Below are 23,736 nucleotides of genomic sequence, written 5' to 3' on the forward strand. Positions count from 1 at the left end.
AAGGTTTTAGTCAGGAGAGTGACATTGCAGAATTGTGTTTTCAAAGTTGTCCTGGCTGCAGCGTGACTGCCAGGAGGACTGTGAGGAGGCCTTTTCAGTAAGCCGGTGGTGGTAGTTAAGAGAGTGGCTGATGGGACGGGTTCAGTGGGGCCTTGGTGAAAGACTACCAGGTCACCATGGCTTGGGCATCGGCCTGGCATCTTTCACTGAAATCTGGAACCGAAGAGGACAGGCAGTGGGAGGGAGGGACTGTGTTTAGTTTCAGACATGTTGAGTATGAGATCGCCGTGGAATATTTCCAAGTAAAAATATCCAAGAGGCAGAGTAAATACTGACCTAAAGTTCCTGGACCTTGTGTTCTCAACTGCATTCAGGTTAAGTCCATCAAAGATTATCCGCGTCCCTCTTGCTCTCTGTTGTTTTTGAGAGTCAGTTCATCTTTATCTGTTTCAGTGTGACTTCACACCGGAAGCTTCGCCCTTCTGCGTGTTTGTTTCCGCATCCAAAATGAAAAGGCAGACAAAGATGATCTTCATTAGCTGTTTTTGTTTAAACCTCTGTCAGACACTGCTCTTTTTTTCTTTTCAAAGGGATTGGAAGATGGAGTTGGGGAAGTTTCTAGTCCTTGTTTGCCAGAATACAATTTGAGCTTTTCCGGTTGTATATTCTTATGCTAAAAAAAAGGCTTATTCAGATGTATATTGTGAGCCCTCAACAACTGTATCCTTCAGAGGTGCGAAAGGAGAAAGGATGTTCCTGGATCTGGAGTAATGGGAGAGGACTGACCCATCACCCTCTCAGCAGAGGGTCGGATTAGGCCCAGACACAAAGCCCTGGCCGCCTGATCCCTCCCTTCACTGGGGGGTCAAGAGCCTATGTAGTCAAGGGGAGTCTCTCTACTACCCCCCCCCCCAAACCCCCGCCAAACTGTGGTCATCCTAATGGGCTCAGGGCAACAAACTTTCTCTTTTTTTCAGCCTTCCCATCCTATTAAGTTGAGCAGGATCAGCAGTGACTCAGGAAGGTGAAACCCACTAGAGCCAGCCCATCTGCTCCCCTGCTGCTGCCCGCACCTTTGTTGGTTCATCGTGTGTGTGAAGGGCTTGTGCTATGGAAAACCTGTCTATTCAGTTGTTTTAATTTTCTCAAGACCACACATTAGCAACCAAAAAGAATATACAAATTCAGCTTACTGCCCTCTTCTGCCAAGAGAGAGTATGTGGGTTTTCAGAGAGTCCTCAGCATCCTAGTGAAATGTACGTGTCTGTGAGGGCTTGCTTTGCCACAGGTGTGACCGTAGCCTGGTCCAGCTGTCCCCACCGTGCCTATATTGCTCTGTCACTAGTGGCTCTGAGCCAAGCAGGTGCTGTCAGGCTGGATCTGCTTTGACCCTCCAGTTTCTCTCACAGAACAAGTCCACAATCATTGCTCTCATTTGCATTTTCTCTCTCGAAGTATTAAACAAATTGCTGTGTAGCGCAGGTACTGTGCTAAGCTCTTTGAGAGCAACATGCATAACACTTGGCTCAAGCATCTTGATCCATTAAGAAAGGCAAGAAGGCAACTTGTATCAGTGGTTCTCAAATTTAGGCATCCATCAGATTCACCTGGTGGGGGGGGCAGAATTCTGATTCAGTAGGTCTGTACTGGAGCTAAGAATTTGCATTTCTGCCAAGCTCCCAGGTGATGCCGCTGGTGTGGCCACCATACTTTGAGAAGTACTGACTCACAGGACTGGGTGCACTGTGGGTGCCGTAGTGCAGCTATGAAGATAAAGTTTGGGAGCGTGGAGGAAGGAGTAAATAGTTTGATGTGGCTTATTCACCTTTCTTCCTTTCATTTCACCTGTACTTCCTGGGTCAGATTTTTCTGCACTTTGTGAGGCCCTAAACGCTCACTTGAGGACTCCCTCAGCATTCCAAAGTACTTCAGGCACTGAAGTCTGTGTTAGGAGAGCCTGTTTGGTTCTGGCCCAGTCATTCCCAAAGTCATCCCAGTGTTCTTTGTTTCTTCCCCTGCTCCGGCTGCTCATGGCCCTCCCTCCCTCCGGTGGGTTTTTTTCAGGAGCTGCAGGAATGAGTTCAGTCTTCAGACTTGGAAGAGGAGCTTACTTTTTCTTTTTTTTTAAATGTTTATTTTTGAGAGAATGCAAGAGACAGAGTGTGAGCAGGGAAGGGGGCAGAGAGAGAGGGAGACACAGAATCCAAAGCAGGTTCCAGGCTCCGAGCTGTCAACACAGAGCCCAGTGTGGGGCTCGAACTCACGAATCGAGAGATCATGCCCTGAGCCGAAGTTGGATGATTAACTGACTAAGTGACCCAGGTGCCCCAAGAGGAACTTACATTAAAAACCGTTCCATGGGTGAGCACAGCTATAACAGCAGTTTTCAGTGTTCTCTGGAACCCTGGTGTACCTGGGAGACAGACATGGGGGTTGAAGTCCTCCAGCTACCCCACCACCAAGGCAACAAAAATTCACTACACTTATTTTAAAAAGGGATTCTGGGGAAAGTTAGTTTGAAGAAAGGGTTCCAACTGCTTTTATTTTGAACTTTGAAGATTACTGTTCTGTAACATGTGTTCCCAGTTCAAGCCTCCTTTTTGCTCATGGTTTTTGTTTTAGTGTGGCAAATACTGGAAGGATTGGGAAATTTTAGATCTAGTTCCTATGGATATTTCCTAAGTTTTCCTTTAATAAAGAAAACAGTGGTGTATCTTTAAGCAGCTTTTAAAGTTTTCCACCAGGCCCCATTAAGTCTACCAAGCATTATTACACACTAAGTGCTAGTCTCAGAGCTGGCGCCAGGGGTGCAGGCTGGATCCTGCCTTCCTGAGCTCTCACTGGCCAACCGGTGGGCACTTGGTTTTGAGGACTCCTCCTCTCCCCAGTGCCCTCCAGCTCAGAGCATTTCCACTGGCACATTTTGAGCTCATCTTCCTCCCGACCAGCCCACTCTGCTGCACATCTCTTGACATTTATGCTAACTCCAGATTGCGTCGCAAGGGGAGAAGGGAAGGGTGGTGAGATGTGTGATGGGATTTATCCAATGTGAGTTCGCTCCAGTCTCTCTTAGGCCTTCACTCCACTACCTGACTTGTACTGTCAGCAGCTTTGGGTTGGGGACTTTGTTTCCAAATGTCCCATTCTGGGCTAGGTTTAGTGCAGATGCAGGTCAGTGAATAGTCTGCAAGCATCAGTCTAGACCCAGTGGGAAGTAATGCTGTAGGATAAAAATGTAGAAATGTCTGGAAATCATAAATCCCATCTGTCAAGGCTGAGATTGAAACCCTGACTCCCCCTATCTCCACTATCTCTCTCTCTAGAATCAGATAGCTTTTGCCAAAAAAGTTTTATTTAATTCCGTGGGAGTGCTTGAATTTATGCCCCATTTCTAGGATCAGATATCATAAAAGACATTTCATTTTTAAAACTTTCACCCCCAACTTGGCCAGTTCCTATTAGGCAACAGGATGAGGAAGGGCTGCCATCAGGCTGCAGGCCCTGCGTAGTCCTCTCTGCTGGCATTTAGAGTCTCCTGCTGTCACAGTAGGACTGAGCAAGCATGGGCTAAGACATTAGTGTGCTGGGTCCTGAGACTTTCTTGACTTTTTTTTTTTTTCTTTTTTTAAAGGCTCAGAATGTCTTAAAATAGCATGGTAGCTGAAATAACAGTAACAACAACAACAACAATAATAGCTTGCCATTCCTGAGAATGGTTGTTTGTTTGAAATCCGAGGCATGGGTTCTGGCAACAGTTTCCACAAGCAGGGCTCCCACAAGAGTTGCTCTAATGGAAATCATATGGTCTCATCATGACCGGAAACACAGAGGTCTGTTAAGCATTCTCCCAATCCCTCTGTTAGGAATTTTCTTACAGAAGCTTCAGACACCTACATACCCTAGAATTGGAAATAGGTGGTGTAGACCTGATCATTTTAAAGAGGCTTATGATGCTACTGTTATCCCCTTCAAATAATATCAGTCTACTCTTTGAGCTAGGCTTTCCAGCCTGGATATGCAAACAGTCTGTATCCCCATCACTAAGTCCTGAGGAGGACATTTTTTTTTTTTTTTTTTTAACTGCCTTGTTGAGAAAGGGATTCGGGGGGTCCGGCCAGCCATGGTTACAGCACTCCACATTGTCGAGATCCACAGGCTGCCTTCTGAATGGATAGTCGCTAGTAAGCTCTGGAATCTCCATCTTTTCAGAAGTTCTTGCCATGCTGGCCAGCTGTGGAAAAACTCCCCAGGTTCACATGCACCTGCAGGCTCTGCTGCTTTCCGGTTGCTCCGTACAGCAGTTCCCACATCACATTCAGGGAAGTTCTGTTTCCAGCCTCCTTCCCACACTAAAAACCCTGCCCAGAGCCAGAGTTTTGGCAGATGGTGAGAATGAGTGAGCCCTGGAATAAGCAGGCCTAGGGTGACTTCTTCCATGTGGGAAGGAGTGAAATGACTTGATTGACCTTGGGTCACGTGCACTCTAGACTTCTGGAAAGTCCTGAATGGCAGAGTCTCTAATGGCTTTATAAGTCACCTTTTCCTGACTGCTTCAGCAGTCCTGGGTAGCATCCTTGGCCTACTTGATTTCAGATTTTGACAGGTGATAAAAGCACATACTGAGATTGCTGCTTTACAGAGTCCAGATTCATAACTATTGACTGATGTTATTTTTGCCTTTGCTGAGACGCTCCCTCATGTGTTTGCTGTTACTTTAATGGATTGCTTCCTGATACATTCTGAGCCCCGGGCACTTGCCCTTCAATCTGGCAAACTGCGGCTTGACCTGAATGGAATCAGATTGAGACCAGTCAGTTGGCAACATGACTCACTTTTTTTTTCCTAGAAAATATAGTTTGTGTAAGCAGTGACTGTGAATGTTCTAATTTGCATCTTTGTGGAGCTTAACTTTAATCAGGATACTCCAGCCTTTTTCACTTCTATTCTCTGAATTTTTAACATTTTAAATGTCTTGTAGGCACAGCGTCTGGCTCTGTGCTTCCGAGTGTTAAATGGGTAATGCTTGGTGATCATGACTTACCGGTTAGTAGTAATTACACTTCTAAGCAGAGAAGTCCTACAGTTCAGGTCTGTTTGGGTCCTGCCAGTAAGCCATTATTCTCTCAGAGACTCTGCAGTGGGTTTTCATGGGATATCTCCTACCAGTTGTCTTTCTTCCTCTTTTCCTCGGAGGGCCACGTGTGCGGTTTTGTGCAGGAAATCCCCACTGTTCTTGTGTTCCCCCAGCTCCAGTTGGAAAGACATCAGAGTGTCCGGGGCAGAGCCCAGGCCCGACATCTCAGCAGGCCAGACAGGCAGCAGATGCCTGTTGCCTTTTTTCACTTTGTATTTACCATTCCCTTGCTTAGAGTTTGGGGACCAAAACCAGCAGGTTATTAAAGGAATGAGAGTAATTTGACTCCTGACATCGATTGGGGCTCGGGGTTATTTGGTGTTTTGTTTCTGATTTGAAAGCAGCTGTTTGGTAACCACTAACTCTTCCCTTATTCTTTTCTTGCAGATGAGCTCACAGTGCCTGCACTTTACCCCAGTAGCCCTGAAGTGTGGGCCCCGTACCCTCTGTACCCAGCGGAGTTAGCGCCTGCTCTACCTCCTCCTGCTTTCACCTATCCCGCTTCACTGCATGCCCAGGTAATTTATACCCATCGGCCACGACTTCACTCACTCCACCACTGGTCCTTTCAAACCCGGTTCCCCAGAGCACACCGTACAACTAACACCTATCCAAGCTAACAGACCCACCTGCAGGAGATTAATGATTCCCTCTCAATCAAGCTGACACTCCAGGACTTGGGGATCATCTGACAGCAATGATATCACCCACTGCCTGATGTTTGCCCCAAATGACACCTCTCTCTTCCTTAATGATCTCACCCTCCTATCACACACAAGAGACTGGGCCCGGCCAGCTAGAGGGCGTCACCAGACCATAGTCGTGTGTGCCTGGTTGTGCGGAAGGGCTGCAGAGGGAGGTGTCCACTTGTCGCAGGACTTACGTGTCTGTGTGTGAACCTGTGTATTGAGAGATCTCTGCTGTCGTGTTCCCTCAGGTCTAGTGACCAAAGGGGAAAGTTGGGAGCTTCCAGGAAGACCGCGTGCTGTCTTACATGTGTTACAGGAAAGATTAAGGGTTCCTCTTTCCACTTTTAGGAAACCCTGTATAAAAGGAGGTACCAGTGTAGTTTTGAGAATGTAATTACAAGTCAAGGTAAAGGTTTCTGATCTGACCCACTCCTTCTCAGTGAAGAGTAGCCTGAGTTTTATAAACTCCCTTGTTTCTTCACAAAGATTACTATCTACATATCAACCTTCCTCTTCCCCTGGAAAAAAAATGTTGCTCTTAGTTTTGCTTCTAGTACAAGTAATAGTAACGAATGTTCGGGTTCAGAGTGACGATCAACAGCAAGAGAGAATATAGATTTCATTTGTCTTAGCGCACGTGGAACTCTTTCTAAAAGCAGGAAAGCCTGGTTTCTGAAAAGCTTTGGCCTAGACAGACAGGTGGGGTTTTTTTGTTTTGTGTTTATTTACAAGGCTGGATGAAATACACAGCTTCCCAGAATACGCTTCCTTCTGACTTACAGCTCTTTCATGTTGTACAGAATTCACCGTGTTGTATAAAACACGCACGGGCGGTCCCCCAGCTGACATCCTCACAGGCCACGGGGTCAGGAGTGTTGGTGGCTGTCTCTGCTCCCATTCTCTTCGAGCAGGGTTACCAGTGCTTTGTGCACATGCTGACGACCCAGCTGCCCAGGCCCGTACAAGCAGACTGCGGAGAGAGGACCCAGGCACCGCCCGGTGTGGTGACCCTCGGTGTGGGAAGGGGAGGTAGAAAGCAGTACCAGTAGTGAGGGAAAAGTAGATGGTGGTGGTGAGAGCACCGGGCACAGAGCGTCACTTCTGGTGGCAGCAGTCCTAAGACTGATGACCCAGGTTCCATCCAGACCAGCTGTGCTCTCTGCTTCCCCTTCCCTTCTCTCCCCTTCCTGCCATTGCTTCCACCTTTGTCTGTGTCAGTGCTTGGTCTCCTGGCAGGTAGCAGGGGAGCGAGAACGGACAAAACTTAAGCCAGTGGACATATCTTCTGCTGAGTCCTCGAAGTGTTCGTAGTGGCCTCAGGGATAACTTTGTCGATGACTGGGAGCAACTCAAAGAAGCCCTTCTGTTTGTGGGCCCGCCCCCATCATCCATGGATAAGCCTTCGTTCCTCTTGCTAGAGTGCTTAAATACAGATGGACAGTTGAGGCCAATGTTAATACTATGAAATGGTGCCAAGTTTGTGGAGTCATCTGAATATTGATGCCTTTGGTTAATCAGCAACAAAGCCTTTCACCGTTACCTTGGAAAGGCAAGAATTGACATCAGCCAGAAAGGACTGGGAATGGTAGTTTTGGGGCCCTAACATCTGGGTAACTTGCCCTTTATGTAACGGATGAAATCCAAAGTATATCTGGGGTTGTGGGGGAAGGAGCTAAAGAGTCTTAAGAGATTAGAAAGCCCATGCCGTTGTGACAAAGGTTAGGGAGAGACAGTGCTAAGATTCAGTGACTCGACCATTTGACTAAACGGGATGTGTTGCCCATGGTGGCACCCTCCCCTGTGAGTTCTTCCTCGATCTCAAGATTTTCCCAACCTGGAATCCACTTGGCTCTGCCACATCGGTCCTAGAGTTGGTGGAACTCTCATCTGATACCAGTGAGATCCTTGCGCTCAACCCCACAACTTGTTTGGAGTCATTCCCAGTGACGCTTGGGTTCTGTATCCTAAAGGCTCGTGAACAGATGTGGTTATTTAAATTTCTTTGTCCAATATGAGAATCACGGAATGAACTGGTAGGGGCTTTACCGATGAGCAGGTCCGGCCCCTTTTACTGTTGAGGAAACAGACTGGAGAAGATGGAGAGAGTTCTCCAGAGTTGCGAATGGCTCTGCCATGACTGGAGCCGGGTCACCTGACTCCCAGGCCTTGTTCTTTCCACGCCTCAGTGCTGGCTCACCAAAAGCTTAACTCTTTGATGCAATTTTGGAAAGGCCTCACTCCAGTGACTCCTTGGATCTTTCTTCTCTCAGTAGATGAGAAGCCTGTAAGAAGAGACTTGGAGGCAAAGACAAGGGAATCAGAACTTAACCTTCACCCAAAGGGTCTGAGAGAATTTTTATTAACTGGAGGTAGAGCAGTGGGGAAGACCAAATGGAGCAATGCCCTTAGTGGATGATTCTGGTTTTGTTTGGAGATCTTACTTGTATGTCTTTGGAGAAGCTTTTATATTATTTTGTTTTTCTTAGCAATGTTGTGCTCTGTTTTGAGACTTGGATTTTTTTTTTCTTCTAGTGTTTCTCTCCTGAGGCAAAGCCCAACACACCTGTCTTTTGTCCACTTCTCCAGCAAATTAGATTTGTCTCTGGGAATGTGTTTGTAACATACCAACCTACTGCAGACCAGCAGAGGGAGCTCCCATGTTGAATTTGCTTGTTAGCTACTTTTCCCCGTTTTGCAAAAATTATTTCTTGGTAACATTTGAGAGATTTCAATAAAAATTTTAATCCGAGCAAAAATTATCTCACGTAGACTGCAGCGTTTTGTTTTCATGATGATGCGAGTTTGGAGCTAAGATGTTATCTCTGAGATGGTGGGAGACTTGGGCCGCCGTGGCACTGATCACACACTTCGTGGGAGAGGGCCTCAGAGCACCCAGGGAGACTTGGCCCAGAGTCGAGGGCTTGCTGCCGCAGCCAGTCTCTTCTTGGGTTCCCGAACCATCAAGAGCTGCGCATTGGAAGATTCTCTTTCTAGCATCTGTGGGTCACCTCTACCTGGAGATCTTGCTTCAACGGGGATGGTGTGTTGGCTATCGGAAGCCTGTTTGAAGCAAATAGATGTGCTTTCCAGTCTGTCCGCCCTGATCCAGAGGAAGGAGGACCCAGGGGACAGAAAGTGTCATTGAAAACGAGTTGCGTCTTCTAGTTCTACTCCAGCTTCCATCTGTGGTCTGGTGCCTCCGGGTCTAAATTGAAGATGCTTATTTGACACCAAATCCCAATTTTGAAGCATTATTGTATAAGGCAATGGGACTGTAAGCTGCAGTACTGCCTTATTAGTTGTAGAGGTGATGCAGCCAACAAGTGATTTCTAAGATCATTAACATTTTTAGACATGATCACCCTGTCCTTGGTATTTGAAATGTATTAAATATATTATGTAAGTCACTGTGAACAGGAGGGGAGGTTTCATCCATGGCTTTTAGGAAAGTTAGACTCTCAAAAGAACATAGTGGTTCCTGTCACATCATACTCACACATCTCCGCTTTATCAGTCTGGGTTCGGTTTTGCTTGTTAGCAATCATTGGGTCTTGTTGCTGACAGGGCAGAGAGGAAGCCAATAAAGTGCACTGTTCTCATTACATTCTAGAAACAATACCATTTACCCTTGACCAGAGCCACGTTGTTGGGCCAGAAACTTCTACAGGTAAGTAGGGCTGAGAGAGCAGGTCCCGGTTACCTGTTTCTCCTTCAGAGGCCTCATTCGCCCCAACGGCAGATCTTACAGGGCTTACGACTGGAACCCATCACCTGCACGTAAACAAAAGGTTTTAACATCCCAACACAGACCTCCCGGGGTAAGACACGCCCCTAGGGAGGTGCCTTGTGACACCTTGGAAATACTTTAAAGGTTAGACCCAAAATCAATGTAAAAATGGACCGTGGGAAAGTGACCCAGGCAAACGGAAGAAAGATCACGGGCGGAGACGGGAGCCAAGGATGGTGTGCGGGCACTAACTCCAGAGCTGCCCGCCCACCGCCGTATCCAGGCATTGACTCCGCAGCAACAGGCAGCTTCTGAGAACTGAATCTTGAAACTTTTTAATGAAGACAAATTTTGTTAGGCACCTCCTCTGTCACTGTGCCCTGTGGAGATGACACCAGGGCATCTGGTGTGGCATGGGGTATGATTTAAAATGCGTGGCCCGTGAGAGAGGGAGCATCTTGAGGGAGCTGGGAAGCGGGGCAGGTGTGAGTGTGCACTCCGGTCAGCACACGGCCCCAGAGCATGGCGGCGGCGTGCCCTGCCCAGGCACATGGCGGGACTCCCACAGGAAGGGCACTTTATTTTTCAGCCTCTGCCCTCCTGCTCAGAAGGCAGTAGCCAGTGCCGGAATGGTGGTTGGTCCTGTAGTGGGACTGGTGAGCAAAACCCATGTGAGGGGCTGCAGCACCGTACCCGGCTGGCCAACCTCCCAAAGGTAAGGGAAGAGTCGGGAGATTCGGGGCGTTTGCTTCTGTGCCTCCCAGATGGCATCAGCACTTCTCACCTGAGACCCTGGTCCCTCGAGGCCTGGCTTTCTCCAATGGCTACTGTCTCCCTGCAGTCCAGGGCTTGTGAGTGTCTGGGAGACCACAGCTTTGAAGGACTGCAGAGATTGCTTTTGGGGGCTGATCAGCCCAAGGCTTTAAATTGTTTGTAGACATCAATGAAACTATTAATCCTCTGACATTTCCCTTTCAACCTACAGCTCCACGAAGGCCACACTGTGAGGAGAAACTGCCCCTGGGTGCTCTGTCTCCTGAGTGTGCTAGCCTTGTCTGCTTCTTGATTTGGTTAGCTTTCTGGTCTAGGAGCACCTGGCTTAACTCCCCCCGGAGGCCGGGCTAGGGCAGGCAGGCTGGCCCTCTGTGAGCTCCGGGAACGCATCTCCCACTTAGGAGCACAGAGCCCCCTTTCTTTGGCCAGCACTGCTTCTGGACTGTTTCTGGGCCTGGCCTTGGAAGGGTTGGAAGTGAAGGCTATGGAGCTTCATGGTCAGACACTGGCTCTGCCATTTACGAGCTGCGTGACTTTGACTGAACAAGTTCCTTAACCTCTCTGGGCTTCAGTAAAGTAGGACTAGTAATCCCTCATGTAGAACAAGAGTGCCTGGCACATGGGAAGGGCTTCATAAAGGTTAGTCTTTCAAGGAAATTTCAACAAGGAGAATTTCAACAAGGAGAATGAATCCCAGGACTGGCTACTCGTGAAGCTGTGATAGTTCAAGCACGAAGGGCATCTAGCGCGTCTTGACCACACTTGATGCTGCAGAGTCCTCATGGCTTCAGCCAAACGGAAGGCCAGAGGTCGGAAAGAATAAACGAGACCTCGAGGGGCAGCCACCAGAGTGACCACACCTGCCCTCCATCCAGCAGTGGAGTCCTGGAGCTTGTGTCAGCACTGGGAGGACTTGTCCCCATAGGAAGTCTCCCCCCGAAGCTGGGTCCGGACACGCCTGCTGGGAGAAAACCTCTCCCTGACAGGAAATAGATCAAGAGTGGGAAACAGCTGAACTCCCAGAGAGACCAAATGGTTCCTGTATGTTGCTTTACTCAGACCCGTTGTCCCTGAACTTTCCAGCTGTTGTCTTATCTTGCTTTCCTATCAGAGAAACTGGAGAAGAGAAAGACCCACAGCTCATCCTGCCCATTCCTCCCCGGATTCTCTGGCTCATTCTTCCCACAGTCCATCCGGTAGGATTCTACCCAGCCTCATTTCCAGGTGGCAGAGTTAGTTACCTCTCGTGCCTTGGCTGAACCATGGCCTGTTGCTGAACCCCCAGGAGATCCCACCCTGACCAAGCAGGTTCCCTCTCCTTCCTTACCTTTTCTGTCCATCTCATCCCCTCTGCTGTCTGGTATCTGGAGAACTTGGGAGCCCTCACCTCACTAAGGCAGTGAGAGACATAAACATCTGGCCTGTCCTCACCAGCGTCTTCAAAAGCAGGCCAAAGTCAGTTCACCAGAGTTAATGGGGTAGATGTTCCTTTAGCCAGAGCTGTTGCTACTGAGACCCAAACCTCACCACACTGCAAGCAGCTGTTCAGAAACCTGAATCAGTCCCCTAGTGCTCTATGGCCCTGACCATGGTTGTGGATCCCAGCAAGAGTCCTCGAATTCACCATGGCCATGGTTGAGAGCGTGGCTCAAAGTGGGCCTCTTCTTGTCTAGGGAGCAGCAGGGTTACCTTCATTTGGTGCACTGTTTTACGGGTTTCTTACAAAGCCTGTTTCATTTTGTCCTTTGTTAAGGCTCAGCTTTCTAGAGCCTGCGTCTTCTTCCCCAACCTCATCAGCAGTGAGAGCCCCTTCACAAATAATGTGGTCTGACCACCGCAGTACCATGGTGCAGAGGCTCCGACAGGCTGATTTTAATGATAATTTCCACCCACTCTGCTAACTTTGGGATTTTAAGCGAGCTCATTTTAACCTCACTGAACCTCAGCTTCCTCATCTTTAAGTGGGAAGAATGAGTAAGTACCTACTTCATGGGGTCATTTTAAGGGAAAGAGTAAAATGCTTGGCATGGAGTTGTAATTATTAAGATAGCTCTTCTAGTTCCTTCTTTTTGTCAGAACTTGATCTGCCATGGCCCAGAGGCTCCTGAGCCCTCCCTTTGTAGCATTAGAGGCAGTTAGGATATCGGGACTCAAGACGAGCACCCTAGCGAGAGAATCCTAAGGGCCCGGGCTTTATTCGCTACCAGAGCAAGAATGGCAGCCTGTGGCTGTGGCACTGAGGGAGGCAGGTGCTGATTTTTGGCCTCCTTTCCTAGGAACGGGCACCCGTGTACCATCCAGAAGTACGGGAATTCTAGCTGCTTTGGAAACAAAACCAGGGCTACGAAGAAACTTCGGAAATATAAAATGTAGCCTTCGTAAAAAGAAAGTGAACTTTTCCTTGAAGAAAACCAATTCTGACAGGGGGGGAAAAGAAAATCTACTCCAAATGGGATCATGTTTTATTCAGGATTTGTGCTGCCAGTGGGGGAAGGCCAGAACTCCGTGACAGGATGGGAAAGTGGGACATCCCAACTTCAAGCCTCATCCACTCTGCCATGAAGTACTTCTCGCTTCACCGGGCTCGGCTCCTGGGACCTCTAATGGCCCTCGATAGCAAACATAGTTAAAAATTAACAGACTGACAGAATTAAATATGGATGACAAGCAGCCGCTGTGGACTTAATCTGACACAGGATGTTACATGCTTGGGTGCCCTCGACCCGAGTGGCGTCTTGAGTGAACTTCTGGGATGTCTGAGCACATTTCACATGCCTCTTTGGAAGCAAGAACCTGGCTTGTGCTTAGGACAGACGGGGAAAGAGTCTAAAAGCTCAGGAGGGAAAATTATCTCTGAAGCCTTACATTTAATTAAGCCCAGCCTTGACTGGTCTTAGCAGGAGGTCTAGACCTTGTCGCTGTCTGGGTCCAAGCCCCAGCAATGTCCCCCCAATTCAGATGGGGAGATCTTGCAGGGCTCTGGGCTGGGCTGGAGCATCGTGACCTTCTCCAGCCAGAGCTTATTTGCTCACTTCCTTTCCGGAGGGCAGGGTAGGTCAGACGGCAGACTTCACCTCTGGACCGATTCACCGTAGATCTTGACATTTTGCCTAGATAATGGCAACTTGTTCAGTGGCCCTAGGCAAGGAATATTAGATGCCAGACAAGTAGTAAAGAATGGTGAGTGCGTTTTTTGCCCTATGTCTGCTGAGAAAGAAGATGGGCTGGCAGTTTGGGGGGGGGGTGGGGGGGTGGAATGGGGGAAGGATGTTCCTTCAGAGTGATCCTCAGTGGGTCTCATTTCATGAAGCAGAAATTCCTGAAAAGTGTTTTTCCAATTTTGGTGGACACTTTATGGCAGGGGGCAGGAGTGCAGTTTTAAAGAATCCTATAATTCCATAAAAATGATCGTTTTTTTGTATAGCAGATCAATCCAGTCTCTTTGATGGATTTGTAGTTTCTTGGACCACGCGTGCTTCTGGCTTGGCTGCCTCTCCTTAGCCTGGAAGCCTTCAGCACAGTGTGCTATAGAATCTGACCTGCTTTATTTGGTGATGCTGCTCAGAGTGGATCCTTAGGCCTAGAGCGAGCGGGCCAGGGTTGGTTAGAACTAAAGAATGTGTGAGTGTCTGGCTGCAGTTGGTTCAGTGTGGGGAAAACCCCAGCAGGGTAGACAGGGTCCATCTTGCAGACAGTGTAGAAACGTGAATTTCCATGCCTTCAGAAGGAGAGCCTGGCTCTGAATATACGGTGCTAGGGAAACCTGTATTCACATACAGCATCTCCGTCAGGAAAGGTGAGAAAGTCTTCACTGTGTCTTACAGATTAGGTTAGACATCCAGAACACCAGCTGGGCTGGTGGTCTTCCCGCTGTAATTAGCTGTGTTAAGAGCTAGAAACTTGGATGCCATATTGGCATGCCTCAGCTCCTTGATCCACCAAAAGTCACCACTGGAAGGGGCCTTCTCAGCACTCGCGGGTGCTACGTAATAAAAAGATTCTGTGGTCAGATAAATTTGGGAAACCCAGGGTTAAATCAAGTTTAATAAGTTTCTTCATTGTGGAACTTCTCAGAGTCTGTAATGTGCCTAATGTGTATCTCGAATCTGCCGAAGGGGCAGAGACTGCATTTCTTTCAAACTTACTTGACCACAGAGCATCTCTAGGCGGCCTGCTTCCAGCCACACTTTGGAAACCTCACTCAGGAACAGTGTGAGTCTCAACTTGGGTGTGTGCATCATCATCTCCTGAATGCAGGTGCTTTGGTTTCTCTCCTAGGGTTTCTGCATTTCTGACAAGTTCCCAAGTGATGCTGGTGGGCCAGGGACCACACTCAGAAACACTGGTCGTAGACTTACCCCTTTCTTTCATGGAGAAGGAAACAGCTAAACCAAGGAGTATTTACTAATGGTCACTACCCTTAATTGAGCCAGGCACCTTGGTAAGCACTGCTCACAACTGTTTGTAAAGGCAAGTGTGAGGATGGCAGTCAGTCACCAGAAGGAGGTAGTACGGTGCAAATAATTACACTGTGCTGTTTGCAAATCACTGCAGAAAGACTGGCCTGTAGAGACCAGTCCAGGCCCTCCTGTCCTTGGCAACATGATTGGAAATGGGAATTCTGTATCTGTTTTAATTGTCTGGGCCTTAGTTTCCTCATCTGTAAATGGAAGAGGATAGAAATTACTTTTATGGATACTCACTACTTTTTCTAGCATTCCATTTTATTTTTGCTCTGAGTTATTTCTGTTTCTGGTGCTCTCCTCCCCTGTCCAACCTCTCAGTAGTCACAGGAGCTGGTGCCGTGCTGAGGTGTCAGAGACTTCAGTGTTATCCTACGGGGGCACCGTGTTTCAGAAAAGCCTGCCTAAAGAAGAGTGATGGTAGAACCCCAAACAGTGCCCCCCCCCCATAGTAAATTCTAGTGGTAATCCCTTAACTTTACTGGGTAATGAACTCATGGTAATCGCTAAATTCTCGTGGAGAAGCGTCCCAGGGTCTTGTTGCTTCTTGACTTGCAGGTCATAATCTGATGGCGTGTTTAGCAGTTTCTGGCACAGAGTCAGTGTTAGTTTGGATCATATATATCATTAAAGGTTCTTACAGGGACTTGAGAAGCTGCTGGGATTGTAGGCAGGATTGTGAGTGGGCTGTGTGTGCGTGTGTGCACGCGCATGTGCGCACACGACAGGGTCGTTGTCTTACGTGGAAGGTCAACTGCATAGACTCATTCCTGCTGAATTGCCCATGGAGAGGGAGTCCAGGGAACCACGAGTTTCCCCAGCGTTTATGATGTACGAAAGCAGCCGCTAGGCGATGGGCAGGAGTGGCTACTAGTGATCTGGGGCCAAAAGCCACAGCAGAACAAGGAGCTCGAGTGGGTGTCCTCCCCACCCCCTGGAGGACAGCTAGTGGTTAGCACAAAACAGCTTATTCACCTGGACCAGCTGCCTGCTGGGAACTCCATTTGCTCAGTTTGCTCCTGAACTTCCCTACCTGCCCTGCTGCCCAGGAATGTTGGGGAGAAACTCATCCTTGCCTGGGTGGGGGGGTGGGGGGGACAACACTGCCCTCTGCGGGCAAATGGATGCCACTGCACCTCAGACCTGAAAGAAGGGCAGGCTTGGATGTCTGTGGAGTAAGTAGTGCAGTGAGAAGGGCCCACCTTGTTGGCAAGGGCAGTGGTGTCCAAGCCATGGTGCACGAGAGTCATGAATTTCAGGGCCTCTGTTGACTCCATCACCACCACATCCTCCCTGAGAATCAGCCAATGGGCTGAGCTGAGCTGAGTACCGTCTATCCTGGACCCCACAGGCCAGAGTCCGCCTGCTTATCACCCTGGAGTACTTGGGGGTTCTAGGCCAGGCTGACTACGGTGCTCACGTGCGAGGCTTGTGTGGGTGGCGAAGGCCCAGCATGCGTGACAGGTTAGCTGAAGCTGGGTGGGTGTGTGGGAGATGAAGGGCTTCCTTCTTGCAGTCACTGTCACCAACAGTCATGCCATCCACTGCGCCCCCACCCCCTGGTCAGACCTCCCTCTTCCTGTGTCTCTGAAACACCAACATGTCTTGGCCTCATGGGGCTCAGCGCCCCAGCCCCACACCCAGGCAGCACCAGTCGCCACCACTGTGCTCCCTCCGGCTCCAGCGTGCACAGACCCATCCCCTCCCGCTGTGTGTTTAGGTTCCCAGCCCCCCACCTGCCCCGGGGCTGTGTCCCAGTCCTGTCCTTTACCACCTGTCTCAGGAAGGCAGCTCCAACTCTGCCCTTTGCTTAGTGAGCAAGTGGATTCAGATGCACAAAGCCATAAGCCATGGGTAGGTATGAAATTTGTCTTCATCTTTCTGTCTTCCTTTCCTCCCTTCTGCCTTTTCCCCTGCACCCCTATACTCCTCCCTCCCCCTTCCTTCCCGTCCTTCTGCACTTCCCTCCTTTATTTCTCTCTCCTTTATCCTCCATGTGCTCCTAAATTCCTAAAGTGACCTCTTTTTTAGCGTACCTGCATGCAAAGAGTTTCTGGTCCCTTCTCTTAATTGTTACTGAATGTTGGACGACCCTGGCCCTGCCTTAATGAGCGTTAGTGCCTGCTGGTGCCTCCCAAGGAACACAGCTTTGCCCCCTTACAGTGAGGGCGGGGGCGGCCCTCTGGAGCTGGTAACCTGATTTCTGGGAATGTCTGATACAGTCCCTCAGGAGATCCCCAGAATGATTCCTGGTATGGGCAGAAGCTCAAAATGCATCTCTGGACCTTTTAGGTTCCCATTTCCTGAATAAGTGAGGCCAGATGCTGCTGCCCCAGGTTGGGACGGAGTCTCCCGGTATGGCCCCTCACCCTGACTCAGAACCAGAGAGGAGAGAGCCACCCTGTGAAGAAGTCCTGGGGTAGAAGGAAACGCTAAGGACTTGCGCATGTGTGCCAGGACAGAAGGCCAGGGATCCTGTGTCAGCTTTGTCTGGGGCCCACTCCTGCACAGCCCAGCCTTTAGAATCAAGTTATGAGAGCTAGTGGAGCCTGAGCCCGGATCCTGACCCCACTGGGTTCTGTGCACATGGGGATGTCCTTCAGAATACCCAGATATCAGTTGATTTCTCTACCTCCCCCAGAATGCTGCTTTATTGTTTATGCTTTGGAGATGTAAGATGCCATGTGAAAAGAGGGTTCTCCAGCAAAGTCTGTTTTATTAAACCATAGAAGTAGGTTTGTCAGGGCAAAGTTCCTTCCAGCATTGCATTCTACTCTAGAAACATGGGCCAGACCCAGGTCATAGATCCATCTTTCGCCTCCTGTCACCCTGGGAGGGAGCCACCCAGCCCTCCTGAGTATCTCTTTGGTGTGATTTGTTCTCTCTCCTCCAGGACAGAGGAGCCATGGTGAATGGGCTTTTTTTGCCTCTGTCCAAAGGCTCAGGTGCAAAACGGACGTTGCCAACGTGGATATCTGTTAAAGCCAAAGTGCACTTGCCCTTCTGTTTGTTTCTTCACGTTTTCCTCAGCATAAGACCGGGAACATTCTGCTAAGTGGACAGAGCATCACTTGATCCATTTGTTTTGTTGCCGGCCTTCCATTTTAGAAACCTAATGGAAGAGAAAGGGCTACAGGTCCTTCTCAGCAGAGTGAGCAGAGGGCATGGGGTACCAGGTACCCCACAGTACCGAGAGGCCAGAACCCCTTTTCTAAAAGAACCAGGAGCAGAATCTCAAAAATGTCTTGGCCAGACAACTGGCATGGATGGGTCGTGAACCACCCCTTCCTTGTCAAAGCAGGTAGATGTTTCCACACCCTGCCTAGAAAACCATTAGGCAGCCTGCCTCCTAGCCTAGGCCTTGCTGAGTGCAGAAACGGACTCACTGGCCAGACTTTAGCCCAGCAGTGGGAGCATGGGAGCTGCTGGACCCAGCGTGCTCCAGAGCTGGATCTTCGCTGAGAGCTTGGCCCCTGTGTTCATCAGGGGATGTGGAAGGTTTCTCAGGGCCCTGTTCTGATACTTTTCAGCCCCGGGTGGCGGGGGGGGGGGGGTCCTGCCCACTGGTAAATGTAAAAGGGCACCATCTTTGAACAGTGAAAGGGTGGCCGTCCGACAGGATGCCCTGTGAGGAACGAGAATGTCCACTGGGAGCCCCGGTTCACTGCCTTCTCCCCACATGTCTTTCCAGATGCGCTGGCTCCCTCCCTCCGAGGCTACTTCTCAGGGCTGGAAGTCCCGTCAGTTCTGCTGAATACTATGTAAGTACTTGGCTTGAGTAACAGCCCGTCAGGCACCTAAATGCACCCCGTCCAAAGCAGATGCTGCCCTGCGCCCACAGCCGCCTCGCTACCTGCGCTCGCCTGCCGTCTGCCCGCCGTCCGCCCGCCGTCCGAAAACTCGCGGCGGAGCTCCTCTGTGGTGCCGCGTCTCTCTGGGAGATTTCTCCTGGGATCGGGGGAGAGGACAGATGGTACTCTAGCTTAAGACACCGAGGCCTGGCCTTCCACTTCATAAATCAGCAGCCAGTGCTAGTGTTCCTGTCAGGTGTCCGCACATCTGGCTAGGAAACAGCGGTTCACCTGCTGCTGGCGTTGCACAGCCACCTTCGTCCGGTTACAGGCGCGCCTCATCCCCCCCGTGCACGTAGTACTGTGTCGTGGGAGTCTTAGCGATTTATCAGAATTACCTTTCCCTGCATGCATGCACAGTAGAACTTTGAGCAAGTTCTAATCTTTCTGTAATACCTAATCTTTTGACTGAAGGCCAACAGTGTGCTGTTTCCAGTAGGCTTTCCTTAAAGTTTCTCATCCTGAAGGAAGCACTATGCTAAAATGGCATCTTCGTGCCACTTTATTTTAGGCCTTTTCCGAGAACCACCAAATGAGGGGTTTCTTTTTTTTTCTTTTTTTTTTTAAGATTTTTAAGTAAACCGTATGCTCAACATAGGGCTCAAGCTCACAACCCCTAGGTCAAGAGTTGCATGCTCCACTGACTGAGGCAGCCAGGCGCCCCCAAATAAATTCTTTTCCTGTAAACATATCATTTGTATAAAATTCCAGATGCCTTCTTTAATTCAGTATCTTGACTGAATTTCGGTTAAATACAAAGCACCATTGTTCTGAACTCTGATATGGTGTGTACGTTTGGGGAGTCTGCCTTAAATTGAGGAAAGTCTATGTAATGTTACAGTTCTATGGTCTACAGTTCTCTTAGTTTATATCATATCTTCACAAAACAGAAGAAAAACTTTCATGAAACTTTCCATGAACTAGACCTTCAGCCATTTAGAAATGCTTAAGAGTTCTTGTAAAATTATGTACATACCTCTACCTAATGCAGGGTCAGCACAGAGCCTGACCTGGGGCTTGAACTCTAAGAAATAGATGATGAAGGGTGCCTGGCTGCCTCAGTCGATTAAGTATCCAACTCTTGGTTTCAGCTCAGGTCATGATCTCACAGTTTTATGGGTTTGAGCCCTGCATCAGGCTCTGCTGACGGTATGGAGCCTGCTTGGGATTCTGTCTTCCTCTCTCTTTGCCCCCCCGCCCCCACATTCTGTGTCTCAAAATAAACTTAAAAAAAAAAAAAAAAAAGAAACTGTCAGATTATGACCTGAGCCAAAATCAAGAGTCAGATGCTTAACCAACTGAGCCACCCAGCCACCCCTAGATTCCTTTTCTAAAACTACTTGTATTTGTCCCTTATTCTGAAATCATGGTCCGTTATCTGTTTTATATGAAATGGTAATGTTAGTGAATGGCAATTCTATTTTAAATGTAGTTTCTTAGAAAAAAGTCAGCAGTCCATTTAAAAATTTAAAAAAGAATTTAAAAGTGTTACTGTTTTTTGAAATCTAAAAACTCAGTGTTTAGGGAAGACTTTTTCTTCCTGAAAAAACCATTTTTAAGCTTTGAGGTGTATTCTAGGGTGGGTCCATTACATCTAGGACTTCCCGAGTCCATGTTCCACATCCGTATACCCATAATTAATTTTTTAAATGGCGTGTCCCCAGCACTTGCTTCTTCACTTAGAAAAGCCTCAGTCATTTCATCATGAGGGACCTTCCCTCCATTCCCAGGATGATGCTGGTACAGTGCTGTCATGTGGCTCCAGAAGGTACTGCCTGTGTGCACCTCTGTGTCCCACGACTGTGCTCCTCTCTCAGCTTTCAGAGGCTGGTAGGTGTTCACCTGGAGGCGGCGTGGGTTAGGTAACTGGAGATTCTGAAGCTCACAAAAGAGTTGATGGGTTGAAATAGGTCTGGCATTCAGTGTAAGTGGCTGGTTGAAGAAGTTGTGGAAACTGGAAGAGAGGTGGGCAGGACGGAACCTCGAGGCTCACCAAGATGTAGAAGGTCAGCAGAGGATGAGCAGCTCATCGAGAATGAAGTGACCAGAGTTGCAGAGGAGGGCTGGAGCCCGGAAGTTTGGCAGCGGGGAGCTGCTCGGTGAGCAGTATCGAATGGTGTAGGAAAGTTGAGTAAGAGAGGAGAATACCCTTGAATTTGGCGGTTTCAGTTGGCAAAGTATAGTGGTGGCATTTGGCCTGAGGAAGGATTTTTTTAAGCATTTATACAGGCCAAGGGAAGAACGATCATTAAGCAGTTGCGTGGTTCCAGCCAATAAGATCTGCACTTTGTTTATAGCCACCCACCACGTTCCAGATCCTCCTTCCCCACGGACCTATCTTACCAGAGATCTAGAGGCAGCAGTGGCTGCCGAAGAAGGGCGAGCTAGCAGTTTCCCCTTCAGCTGTGTGGCTGGTGAAAGTGTCGGGTCTGTGTGCAGATGGGACGTCTCCTGTGGATGCATCGTTTGTCCTGAGCTAAACTTGGGCCACGGGCCTGACTCCTTCCTTGGGGTCTAGAGGGAGCAGAGGAGAGGTATTAGCAAAGAGAATGGATAATTGTACTCATTACCACCACGCTTGGGGGTCAGGGCTCCAATCTCCCATCCTGCCTGAAGTGAGACCAGTTCAGGGTGGATCCATCACTCAGGTTCCTTCTAGTCTCTTGGATCAAGTCCTTTCCAAGATAGCTAATAATCCAGGCCATGTAATTTTAGGGAAATGTAAATTAGAATTGAAAACCATGGTTCTGATGAAATAATAAACGTTTTAGTAATAAAATGAATCTTTCAAAAAGGCCAAATGTGGGATAGGTGCCACCAGAGGCACCACTAGGCCACGTGGCCTTCCTCCATTCATCAGAGGAGACTTCCTTCCTCTGTGGAGAGATGGCATCCGAATAGAAAACTAGAGCAGGAGTGACGTCTGGTGTCAGATAGGACGACCAGTAAGCAGACTCAGATGGCCGTCACGTCCAATGTGTGGAGCACTGGGATGCCGCACTTCCAGATCCGCAACAGTCAGGGCCTGTTTCGTAGGGGCCCCCCAGGGAGTTTTCATTTACTCACTTTGACCTATTTCTAAAGGGAAATCAGTGACTAGACGAGAAAAGTAAGCAAGCTCTTTATTCTGTAAATAAACATATATTATGTGTCTGCTATGTACTAAATATAAAAACGTAAACAAGGCCTGTGCCCCTAAGGAACTCTAGTTCTAACGGCTGGGCGTCATGGATACACGTTTTAAAGAGAGTTAGCACTCAGGCTGCTCCAGGATGAACCTGTTAGGAAGGTCCCAGAGGCACGTGTGGGTGTGCGTGTGTTTACTGTCATTGGTGGCATAAATAAGGCCATCAGAGGTGTAAGTGTAATTGGTGTTTTGGTTTGTTCATCATCTTGCTTGATGGTGTTTAGTCTGGCTACAAGCTATGTCTGCACAGCACTAGAGTTCTGCTAATGGTCCAGCCATGAGGTGGACAACCCCAGATTATGTGCTAATCATTAAAAATGATCCATTTTCCAGATATGTTGAGAACAGGAAAGCATGAGCAAATTTTTTTTATTTTTGAGAGAGAAAGAGTGGGGGAGGGACAGAGAGAAAGGGAGACACAGAATCCGAAGCAGGCTCTAGGCTCTGAGCTGTGGGCACAGAGCCTGATGCAGGGCTTGAACCCATGAACTGTGAGACCATGACCTGAGCTGAAGTCGGACGCCCAACCAACTGAGCCACCCAGGCGCCCCTGTTTATTTTAAAATTTGGGTTGGTTTTTTTTTTGTTTTTTTTTTGTTTTTGTTTTTTTTTTTTAGTAATCTCTACACAAAACGTGGGGCTCGAGCTCACAACCCTGAGGTCAAGAGTCGCATGCTCTTCTGACTGAGCCAGCCAGGCACCCCCAGCATGAGCAGTTTTTAGTAACTTTTTACAGAGAATGCGAATTACACAGCTTTTCTTGTTGGGTATCCAAATATAGTTTAATAATAATAATAATAATAATAAATTAGGAGCTCGGGTGGATATGGGAGGGTGTTCTTTAAGAACTCCTATAATTTCCCTGGCCATGGACCAAGACCATAGCACAGAAATTATAAGCACATGTAGTTACAGCACCAACAAAGGAGCGAAGGACGTGGCAAGAGATAAGACTGGAATGTAAAGCTGTGTGTATGTATTCCTTATGTTTTGTTTTGGGAGGAACAGGCTAGTTTGTCTCTGGCCAAGAGCACAAGGGTCTTGGGGACGCTGCCATTGTCCAGGGAGCCCCAGGCACTGGAGGTCACGACAGAGCTTGGAACTCAGCACTGTGGCTCCTGCAGGGACCCCTGCCTTCTCCCTAGAAGAGTCCCAGGCGCCATGCTTTCTGCCGCAGCACACGTGCCCAGGAACCAGGGCGGTGCTTGTGCCTGAGTTGCCTCTCCCCTTCCTCCTGTTAACTGCGTCTCCTGTCTCACTTAAATTCATTAATGCAGTAACTTATCCAGTGAACATCTGCAGCAAGCAAGGTAGTATTCTGGCTGCTGAGGTTACAGGAGCAACGAAAGCAGACAAAATCCTTGCCTGCGTGGAGCTCGCTTTCTGTAACAGGGCCAAGATGGCTGATACACTACAATTAAACATAAGTAGTCAGGCGGTAAGAAGTGCTAAGGGGAAAACAAGCCAAGCGAGGGAGGAAGGTAAATGTTCTGGGCCGGCAGGTGCCGTATGTCACAGGAGAGCAGAGGGGCCAGGGTCAGCCTGGCACTTAGCATTCAAGCGGAGACCCAGAGCTTCCCCAGAGCTATGTGGGTGCCCTTTTCAGAACAGACTCACTTAACTCAAGTTTAGAGAAGAATTTAACTTCTCCAGTCTTGTTGCCTTCCCCTCTGCCAAGCCACCCAGGCCTGTGCTGCAGCGGGCTTACACTGGAGCAGAGAATGTGCCCAGGCAGCTTGCAGTTTAGCCCTGGGTGCCGATTTGCTTTCTCTGAGCGGGGTCTCCGTTTTCCCAGGGAGGAGCCACGTGCCCTGGTTCTGACTCCCTGAGCCCGGGGTCTGGTAGGTTCCTGGTGAGTTGTAAAGGCAGGGCCGGGACTGTGTGCGGGGGACTCCTTCCAGCCACTGCCAT

At 48.8% G+C, this 23,736-nt stretch overlaps 1 protein-coding gene across 18 annotated transcripts in view; it reads left to right on the forward strand.

Moving 5' to 3' along the window:
• Positions 1-23,736, forward strand: part of RBPMS (RNA binding protein, mRNA processing factor) — a 175,430-nt gene that overhangs the window by 143,264 nt on the left and 8,430 nt on the right. For 9 of the 18 annotated variants that reach the window (XR_003426681.2, XR_003426675.2, XR_008295905.1 and 6 more), the window contains 3 exons: positions 5,522-5,652; positions 16,508-16,641; positions 18,479-18,548. Coding sequence is in view for 3 of the 18 variants with exons in the window: in XM_027077312.2 (XP_026933113.1) it covers positions 5,522-5,652; positions 8,356-8,487 (263 nt within the window). In the remaining 15 variants the exon portion in view is untranslated. Of the gene's footprint in view, positions 1-5,521; positions 5,653-8,355; positions 8,583-16,507; positions 16,642-18,478; positions 18,549-23,736 lie in introns of those variants that run through there. The other 9 variants (XR_008295907.1, XR_008295901.1, XM_053216377.1 and 6 more) reach the window with 4 other exon arrangements.

Source organism: Acinonyx jubatus, chromosome B1, assembly GCF_027475565.1.
Source record: "Acinonyx jubatus isolate Ajub_Pintada_27869175 chromosome B1, VMU_Ajub_asm_v1.0, whole genome shotgun sequence".
NCBI lineage: Eukaryota > Metazoa > Chordata > Mammalia > Carnivora > Felidae > Acinonyx > Acinonyx jubatus.